General features: G+C 31.5%; 1 protein-coding gene across 11 annotated transcripts in view; it reads left to right on the top strand.

Annotated features, from left to right (window-relative positions):
- Positions 1-1836: 1836 nt before the first annotated feature.
- Positions 1837-10383, top strand: part of LOC8275111 (CDP-diacylglycerol--serine O-phosphatidyltransferase 1) — a 32652-nt gene continuing 24105 nt past the window's right edge. For 10 of the 11 annotated variants that reach the window (XR_007215493.1, XR_007215492.1, XR_001535726.3 and 7 more), the window contains exons 1-10: positions 1837-2453; positions 4722-4905; positions 5694-5759; positions 5869-5928; positions 7003-7093; positions 7406-7460; positions 7587-7666; positions 7827-7943; positions 8097-8181; positions 10162-10253. Coding sequence is in view for 6 of the 11 variants with exons in the window: in XM_048372883.1 (XP_048228840.1) it covers positions 4751-4905; positions 5694-5759; positions 5869-5928; positions 7003-7093; positions 7406-7460; positions 7587-7666; positions 7827-7943; positions 8097-8181; positions 10162-10253 (801 nt within the window). In the remaining 5 variants the exon portion in view is untranslated. Of the gene's footprint in view, positions 2454-3112; positions 4643-4721; positions 4906-5693; positions 5760-5868; positions 5929-7002; positions 7094-7405; positions 7461-7586; positions 7667-7826; positions 7944-8096; positions 8182-10161; positions 10254-10383 lie in introns of those variants that run through there. The other variant, XM_015723632.3, reaches the window with a different exon arrangement.

Genomic DNA, 10383 nt, shown 5'->3' with positions numbered 1-10383 from the left:
ATCAAAATGATGATGATGATGATAAGTAATTTCAAGAAAAGAAAAAGTTAGCTTTTGAATTTGAATTTGGATATCATATTCTCTCCCATATACAAAACCTTTTAATCTAATTATATGCACGCATGTTTTAAAACTAAATTTTATTCAATTTATAAAAGTACTTAAGTAAATTACTTTATAGAAATTCTTTTTTTAAATTATGGTAAAAAAATAATCACAATTATTTATTCTAATACCATGTACATATTTAAATTTAAATAAGACTTTAAGTTTCAATATTTCTCCTTTTCTTATAATAAAACAAATAAAATAATAATAATTTTCCTATATCAAAATGTTTACTTTTGTGCATATATTAATAGATTACAATGTCAATACAAATCAATTTTTCTGCCCATCTAAAGTAAAAATCCATAAGAAAGGCAAGTGGAACCAAAAACAGTAACTAATTTATTTATTTTTTCTTTTTTTCCAATCTCTTATGCTTTTCAAAGCTCACCCTTTTTTGGGCTGCGCCCTCTAATTTTACTATTCTAATAAAAGATTTAAATCTTTCCATAAAATGTTGGTATATGCTTTTTACCTTTTATTTTGTCAATTATTAGATAAAGTTGTTATTCTTGTTTGATCTTTTTTCTCCTTTTGAGTAAGGGTTTTGTTCTTCCTCTGTTACCTTCCTGTTTTTCTCATGTGACTTATTTTTCTAGTGATGGCAAATTTAGGGATCACATCACATCCTATATTCATTGAGATTTCAAAAGCATTTATCACCTTTTTTTTTTTTTTTTTTTTAAGGCTTTAAAGAATAAAATCGTGACCCCGTGAGCCGAATAAGCTAACAATACCTCAATAAGGGATCACCGCCTAATTTATAAGTCGGTCTATCACTATTGACACCGCTATAGGAAGGCTTGAATTGAGCTCAAGTCTCTCTAATTTAGAGAATATATGATAATATTACATACGACAGTGGTAGAGCAGAAAATAAATTTAAATTTTTTTAAAATTAAATTAATAATTTTTATTTATTTTAAATATAAAAAAATATTGTTAATAAATAATTTTTAGTTTTTAAGTTTCATTCGGTTTCTTATTTTCTTAAGATGGAGAATGTTAAAAATTTAAGCAAAAAAAATTGATTTAAAAAAAAAAACTCTATTAGAATTCTGAATTTTTTTTTTAAATTTTATATTTATAACAATGGATAAAAATTATTAAGACTATACATGGCAATATAAATTTTTATCTTTCAGAAAAATAGTTATTTTGCATCTTTTAAATTATAGTTATTAATATAATAAGTAATGAATGATTATATTATAAATCTAAAAATATTAATTATAATACTGTATCCTCTAATACCAATATAAAATTGAAAATAGATATATTGACAGGACAGAGAGCATATATACAAATTGAAAATGGATAATATATTTATCTCTTTTTTCTTTTGGTAAGAAATTTTACATTAGAGAAGAAAAAGAAAAAAGAGGGGAAGGGAATATGCTGTTGGCAACTAGAGAAGATGAAAAAGGGTAGTTTAGGAATAAAAGAAAAAGGCATGAGTTTCTTTCACTCACGGGACGGGACGGAGAGAGAGCAAAAAAGAAAAAAATAATATGAAAAAGAAAGCAGCAAATCTAAAACATCTTCAAATCTCTCTTTGACCGTCGTACTTTTTGATTTTTAATTTTTCTTTTATTTTTTAATTATTATTATTATTTTTTTTTATCTCTATCTTTTTAATCGTGTCTGTCTATCATCACCACCATCATCAATTCATCATCTTCTTCTTCTTCTATATATATATATATATATATATATATATATATACATACACATATACGCACACAACTTTTCGCCGCTCTCTCTCTCTCTGCTTTGCAGAAACAAATGAACTTTTAACTAATAAACCTTTCTATCTATCAGTCATCTCCTGATTATATTTCATTTCAGATTCAGATTTTTCCTTTTAAGAAAAAAAAAAAGAAAAACTGTTAACGGACACTAACACCTATCTATATATATATACATATTTATATATATATGTATGTAGAGCCTTCCCTTCCTCTCTTCTTATTATTCCATTTGCCTCCCTTCCTCCTCCTTCTTCTTCTTCTTCTTCTTCTTCAGGTCTTTAATCACTGATCGGAGGGTCTCGATCTTCTCCTCCTTTTCCCTTAATCGTACGGCTATTACTCTCCCTCCTTCTCTCTCTTTCTACGTAACTGCTGTACCCAGAAAAAACACAGAAACTTCCTTGTTCTTGTATTCATTTTATTAATTTTATTTGGTTATTTATTTATTTTTGATGAAGAAGAAGATCAGTTCTGTGTCTATACATTCAAATACACATATTCATATACGTCCCCGTTCTTGAATCTGTCTGCTTTGAAGGGAGAAAGAAAACAAAAAGAGAGAGATAGAAAGAAGAGAAAACGCATCTATCCACTGTACGTATTTGTTTTGTTCTTTATTTGTTTATTTAATTTCCGTTACTTTGTTTCGTAATTTGTAATTTTGCTTCTAATTACTAATTAAACAAGAAGCTGTTACTTAATTTCGGCGGTTTTCTATATATAATATTATACAAATATATATATGCTCCTTTAAGCTGTGTTTAAATTTATGGCTCCCTTTTATTGCATGCAATGATTCAATTTTTATTTTTATGGGTTTATTAGATTTACACTGCGAAGTCTGCAGAGTGCAGAGACGTGTATATAATTATTATGCTTCATTTCTGGATTTTGGCAGATTTAAATTCTTAAATTTTATTACGAATTTGTAATGTGTTTTTTTTCTTTTTGGTTTCTTCAATTCTAAATAATTGGTATTCTTCATTATTAGTAAATTACTGTATCATTGTTATTACTTCTAAAAGAATTCGCTTTCTGATCTTTTTGGTATAAAGGTGCTTTTAACAATTATTTGTTCTATTAATCGCACAGTTTTTACTGTTTGATAGTTACGTATTTAAATGAAATTCTTTTTAGCTTTTTTCCTTAGCTCTTTTTAAAAAAAAAAAATTAGTAGTGCATATAACTGGGTTAATAACCAGTTTTTAAAGATAAAAGAATTAATATTTGTTTGTGTTGAAGTGATATTATATCTTTACCTGGATGTGATATTAATTGCGTGTTATCTTATCTCAATCAAGTTTCATACTCGTGTCATTCGATGTTGAATTATTTATATCTCTAAGAAAATATCTATGCTTCAAATCATCTTTTTTCTTCTTCTTCTTGTTTTTTTTTTTGTTTTGGAAAATTTTCATTATGACAGTATATACTTTCAGTTTTTTTGTAAATTTAATTAACTGTTTCTCAATTCCTTGAAGTAAGACATGCTGATTTATTTTATTCAAAAGTTATATGCTTTAAATGAAGAACTTGAGCCCCTTGTTGATTTCAGCTGCTTTATTTGTATAAAATTCCTGAACTAGTTGATGATCGGTATAGGTAATTTCTGGTGAGAATTTATTGTGAAGTTGCTATTACATCATATAAAAACAACATAATTTTGTAGGGCAATTTTTTTGTAGGGACCATATGCTTTTATGTAAGAAGAGGTGGTTGGTATTTTTGCTTACTGCATTTATTGGAATGTTCCTCTTGATTCTCGTATCTTATGTTGAGTAATGTTTATGTTCTCTTTGAATCAAATCATGTAGGTCACTTTGGTAGTCCCATTTGTATTGGATGTCACTGTTGTGGCATTTATATCATTTGAAGAAACAAAATCATCATGTAGAATGTAGGATGGGGCCATGAAATAAAATTGGATATGGAGCTACTTCCTGTATGACTTCATTTTCTGGAAGTTTATGAAACCACCATTTCTCTATCAAGCCAATGGTTATTATATTATTAGTGTTAGCTCTATGCATGTTGGTGAACTTTTTACATAAAAATATTGTTTAGGATTATGTTGTATGTTTGCCTCTTGAAACTGCAAGTGTTTGGATTACCTCTTACTAAAAAGATTAAGCTGTGGCATGGTATCATAGATGTAACAGAAAAGAAGTTGTAGTGCAATATGTTCTTTCAGTCTTCTGATATCTCGAACATGCTGGATGTATTACTATTACTAATATTCCAATATTCTTATATAAGTTCTACTGTTCAGAATTTCTATGTGTAGCCTATGCACTTAGGATAGTTGTAACAGAAAAGAAGTTGTAGTATAATATATTCTCGTAATCTTGTGATATCTTCAACATAGTGGTAGTATGGCTATTACTAATATTCCAATATTCATATAGAAGTTCCGCTGTCCAGAATTTCTTTATGCAGCGGCAAATGCACTTTTTCCTGAGATTGCTTTATGTTGATTTGAAGAAGTAGATTTAAATTAATTAGCAACGAGACATGGAGTATGTATGAATGGTGTCTTTTAATATATGTAGGAATGCCATAGAATTTAAATTATTGCTGAAAAAATCTGGATTCTTAATAATAACATCTTTGACTCATGCACAACCACATCATGTTTGGCTCATGCAACACTGCACAATGTATTCTATTCCATCCACTTTGCAGAATAATATCTCTCACAAGTCTGCATCCTTCTGGCATATTTGCAATTTGTTTCTGATTCTTATTCCTTTCGCTGCTACACTCAATGATCTCTTTATTTTTAGGTATTTAATAGAAAGTTTTGAATTTATTTTTTTCTCATAGTAGCTCTGAGCTCTCTCTCATCGCATTCATTTTTTTCAGGAAATTTCACTCCCTAAGCAAGGGAGATTATGGAGCTTAATGGTCATAAAAGAACAAGAAGAAAGGATCATTTTGTAAATGGTGATATGTTGTTAGAAAGTGTTGGTGATGTAGATCCATGGACAGCATGGGCATACAAGCCTCGTACTATTTCATTGTTACTTATTGGTGCATGCTTTCTTATGTGAGTCTCTATTTGATCAATAAGCACTTTCTCTTTTATGGGTATCTGAATGTTGAGAGATTACGGATGTTTATTGTATATATGAATTGACTACTACTTGATACATTGGACTAGGTAGAAGTTAATGTTTGGCATTCTAAAGATTTCTATTCCAGTTTTAATATCTCTCTTTGTGTATGTCTTCACGGGGATATGCCCTCTTCACAAATTCCCCATCGTTCCTTCCTAGTTGGTATTTTTTAATTGGGATTTTTCTTTGTACTTTTCCCCTTGTTCCTGATTTCTGTTTAGTTTTGGGCCTTGTGGAGCAGCTCTATTCTTAATCTCATATGATGGAACCATTCCAGGTCTGAAACATATAAGATAATGGGCTTTCTGCTTCTTAATCAGTATTAAAAAATGATATAGCAGAAAACAGCCTATATGCTATCATATGAATCTTGTAACTCATATTGTAATTTTGTCCTCTTCTCATTTTTAAACATCATCTGATCACAAATGATATTGCTGACGCCATTTAATTTTGGATTTAGGCTAATCAAATTCAGTTAGTTGAGTTGTATGTGATCACAAAAGTCCAATATGTGCCTCTATTAACATTCCAATTTTGAATCCTGAACTCCACATATTATTATTGCTGCCAAAGAAAACCTTGCTTTTATATGATATTTCAACTCTGTTGTTTAAGATACATGAAGTATGAGAAAAACTGAGTCTCTTGATACAGTGCTGCAGTCGTTTGAATGTTAAATTTGTTTACTAAATTTGGTTGTATATTGTGCATTCAGTTGGGCAAGTGGAGCCCTTGATCCTGAAAGCTGTGCATCTGGTGACATGGTTACATCTGTGAAGAGGTCAGTTACTTTGTTTTGTGCTACTTAGCTGTTTTGTTCAGTCAATGTTTTCTTGCTTTTCTACTTTCATAAGCTATGATATTTACTTACTGTTTGTTATTTCTCGTAGGGGTGTATGGGCAATGATTGCAGTTTTTCTTGCTTATTGCTCGTTGCAGGCCCCTTCAACGTAAGTTGCTAGATAGATTTCTTAGGATTATCATGCTTTTGTATGGTAATTTTTTATTTTTCAAATTATTGAGCATATTTCAGTTTCACTTTTGTAGCTTTATGACTTGAGAATACTAATCTGTGGATGGGATTCTTTGTTAAAATTGTGTGCCTCTTGTGGTTTTATTTTAAGTTCTGGCTATATTTGATGTTCATAGAATTTTTAGCTGTCCAAAGAAAAAGTCTGGTATTACTAGGTTGATTGGCATGGTATTACATAATACAGAAGAAATACTGACATGACTTTAGGGTGAAAACATCTGGCTGGTTGTCTATTTTTTCAATAAACCAAATTAATTTACTTGTGATATTCACGAAAAAATAAATGAAATTATTCTACTTGACTTTTTCTTTTACTCTTTCTGGGATTCTAGATTTTCTTAATGATAAGATGATATAAAAGTAGTAATGAAACAGGGTGTGGAAGATGTGCTATGTTGCCATTATGGTTGGACCTGGTTGCATCAATAGTAAATGTTGTGATCATATGCGAGGGCAAAAGGTTTAATTTTAGATTCTTAGATCTGAATGAGAATCAAGAGTACGATTCAGATCTTAAAACTCCATCGATGTGAGGAAAAGATAGATGTCTGATAAAAATTATGAATCAAAGCATATTAACTTATTATTCATTCAATAAATATTATATTGATTAAGTGGGTGCGTTATCCACGTTTAGGAATCTGGACATTTTATTTTAATTTCTCAAATACTATTACCAATTTATTATTCTTGTTAGGGTGCTTGCAGGTTTTTATTGAATGTTTCATTAATGTATTTCCCCACCCTAACCCAAATGAGTTTACATTTTCAGCCTCCCAAGGGAATTAGACATTTACTAGTGGGCAATTTCTGATAAGAGTTGGATCAACTTTCATAGTGGAGATTGACTTTAAGATTTTTATGATGATAATTGTGTAATAACAGTGCTTTGTGGGCATGCTTTGTTTTATTTTTATTAATTTATATTTGTATTTTCATTTCTAGCTAACTGTCTTAGCTTTTAATATCTGTGATTTCTATTTCCTGACAGAGTTCTTATAAGGCCGCATCCGGCAATCTGGCGTTTAGTTCATGGACTGGCTGTAGTTTATCTTGTTTCTCTCACATTTTTGCTTTTCCAGGTTCGTTTTCTTTTGACAAATCTGACTTTCCTATTATTAGCGTGATGTTGCACGTCCTTTTTTTGAATTATTTTTGTTTTTTAATGCTTATCCCTTTGTCTATGCATGTTTAATTATGAATAGAATGCAGCTTTGCAGGGACAATATTACTTGTATATATGCCTGTACTTCCTTTGGGGCTATTATTATTTTTACTGTACATTTTCTAGGTTGGATGGGATTCATAGGCTGTGGTTAGCATTATAACTTTCTAGCCATCCCCTTAGTATAAGATAATCATATTGACTTTGTAGTTAAAATCTTGCTTTCCAGAAGCGTGATGATGCTCGGCAATTTATGAAGTTTCTCCACCCAGACCTTGGAGTTGGTAATGCTTTTGGACACATCATTATAACTAATACAATATAGTAATATGTTAGTTTGCACCTCATTTTCACGCGAGGTTCACTGCATACTCAACTACCTTACTCATTTTTCCCATTTCTTGATGCAGAACTTCCTGAAAGATCATATGGTGCAGATTGTCGAATTTACATGCCTGAGCATCCCTCAAGCAGGTTTAAGAATGTTTATGTATGAATTCTTCTATCTCAACCTGTATAATTTCTTTTATTTTTTCTTTTCCTTTCTGGGTATTTATTTTTCCCCCGTTTTCATTATTATGATATGTGGATATTGTTTATTATTGTGATTTGTGGATGTAACAATATCTGATTGGTTATTTTTTTTTCAGGACACACTTTTTGATGAATTTGTTCTAGCTCATATATTTGGGTGGTGGGGGAAGGCTATATTAATCCGTAACCAGCCACTTCTTTGGGTTTTATCTATTGGGTTCGAGTTCTTGGAGGTAAAGTTTGCTGGATGATGTCCACAAGTCTGATGTTATTATTCTCATTTTTCCGCTGGCATGGTGGTCATTTTTTTTTTCTGCTTAGTGTGTCCTCACATCACTTGCTCATACATATGCACTGATTTTTCTTTTTTTGGCTGGAATTTTCAGTTTACTTTCCGCCATATGCTGCCAAACTTCAACGAGTGTTGGTGGGACAGTATTATTCTTGATATATTGATATGCAATTGGTTTGGTGAGATTCTTGAGCTTCTGCTGTTGCTGCTAGTTATTATTATTGTTGAGCTATTACATTTAGGTTATCTTTTTTTTTTTTTTAAATTTACGACTAATTCTTTATTAATGAAAAGTTAGTTGGAGCTTCAAGCACTTCCATTTAGTTTACTTTCAAGGTCATTTTCTGCAATATTTTTAATTATAAGAGAATTCTTATTCGTATAGGATACCCGCTAACCATTAACATTTGATTGAGTGATTGATAGTATGCTCTTAAGGGATCTGCATTTGTCATTCACTTTGTTAAGGGGTCTGGCTAGTTTAGGTGCAGTGACTGTCGACTTTCAATTAAGCACATGCATGTGAACAGAGAACGTTGACAGGACGGATAGCAGAATTCTAGACTCAAGATCCATAATTCTTGAGAAGTCCCAATCTAGTCTTTAAAACCGATTTAAAGCTTTTGGTTGCATTGTTTACTGTTTTGTATAGGATCCTATGCGGTGTCATACAAGTATCTTACTAATGCATGTTTTTTAGTAAAATGTAGTATGATTGTCTAGCCCGGGGTTTAGAGCTATTAACAAATGTGTAGGTAGGCTCTAGTTTATTGGTTGAAAGGTGCAATGCTAACTTGACCAATTTAAAGAATTTGATTGAAACCCCATGAAAATAGTTGGTGGTTTAGTGGCTCGTGCTAAATTTTGAGCTGGCGGATGAATTGTGTGCATCTTGCTCAAAATTTTATTTCTCAGAAGTTTTTTATGCGCCTTATATCAGTTCTGAACTAATTATTTTAGAGAACCATGATCAGGACCGCATAACTGTCAATTGCAACCATGCTCCAAAAGTCGCCTAAGAGCTCATTTAGAAATTACATCCATCAGCTATGATAAATATTTTTCTTTTCTAAAACTTGAGAAGGAATATGATCAAAATCATGAGCTATAAATCCATTAAGAGCCATTTCTATGGTAATAGCATGCATCTTCCTGAACTGCTTTTGCATGTTTCTTAACTTGCTTTAGTCACTAAACTTTGATTTTGGTTCCAGTTTCATTGTTGAACTTTGACATTGTTATGTAGTCATCATGGCCAAAAAAGTACAGTTAGAGCAACTTTAGGTGGATTGATTGCATCGACTTCATTGAAAGCAACCCCTTGCTTAAGACGGTTAAAACTACCTTGGGCTCTATACCAAAAGTTTCAAAAAGCAGTGTAAATTTTTTTGTTTACAGTTGAAGTTGAAAAAGGCATTAGGAATCCTCAGTTCCAAGCCCCAACTTGCTTAGGCCTCAGAAGCCAACTCTTTTTCTGGCTAGGATGCCCTAGGATTTCAGTACCAACCTCACTTTTAATAGGTACCTGTCCTTAAGGCATGGACCCAGCCATTTTACGGAAGGTTGTCCACTGAGTTAGTTTCCAGTGATGTTGCTCTCGAAAATATATTATTGACTATGATGACTACATTGTGTCTGTAGCTGAACTTCAGTGATGAAGTTGGAAAAAATCAAATTTTAATGACCGTGGTATAACGGACATTGATTACTAGATCAAGGTGATTTTATTAAATGAATTGAAATTATGTGTTGGTTAGACTGATAGCAGTCCACAGTTCTCTCTCTTCCTGTCCTTTATTGTAAAGGAGTTTCAACTTTCTATTAGATATGCTTAAGTTTCTTTTTATTTGGGACTTGCCAGTTGTCATATGTTTGTAATGATCCTGCAATACTCCCTTAATTATCTTATGGGTAGTTGAATGTTCTGAAAATTCAAAACAAGGCTCTGTATTCTCTTTGTATCACAGCTTAAATGAAAATGGAGAAAGGGACTGCTAGATAAATACTGATTTGTAGCTGGGCAAGTCATTTCCTGTGTCCAAATTCTACCTGCAAATACTAGGGAACAAATACGTGTTTTGTGTACTAAATTTCCAAAGTAGGTTACTCGATTTAATTATTGCCTTACAGCATTTTGATGCATTTTCTATGTTTTGCAGGTATTTGGGCAGGAATGCACACAGTTAGGTACTTCGACGGAAAAACATATGAGTGGGTTGGTATAAGTCGCCAACCAAATATTTTTAGCAAGGCATGTTTTGAACTTTATTATTATGGCCTTTTCTTCATCTTTTTCAGTTTGGTGCCGGTTTCTGGCTCATGTTCCAATTGCTTATATTATGGCATTCATACTATGCCGACTTCTTTATGAAATAAACTTT

The sequence above is a fragment of the Ricinus communis genome, chromosome 4, assembly GCF_019578655.1.
Source record: "Ricinus communis isolate WT05 ecotype wild-type chromosome 4, ASM1957865v1, whole genome shotgun sequence".
Lineage (NCBI taxonomy): Eukaryota > Viridiplantae > Streptophyta > Magnoliopsida > Malpighiales > Euphorbiaceae > Ricinus > Ricinus communis.
The sequence above is the reverse complement of the archived record's forward strand: the minus strand, read 5'-3'. Positions and strand labels throughout refer to the sequence as shown.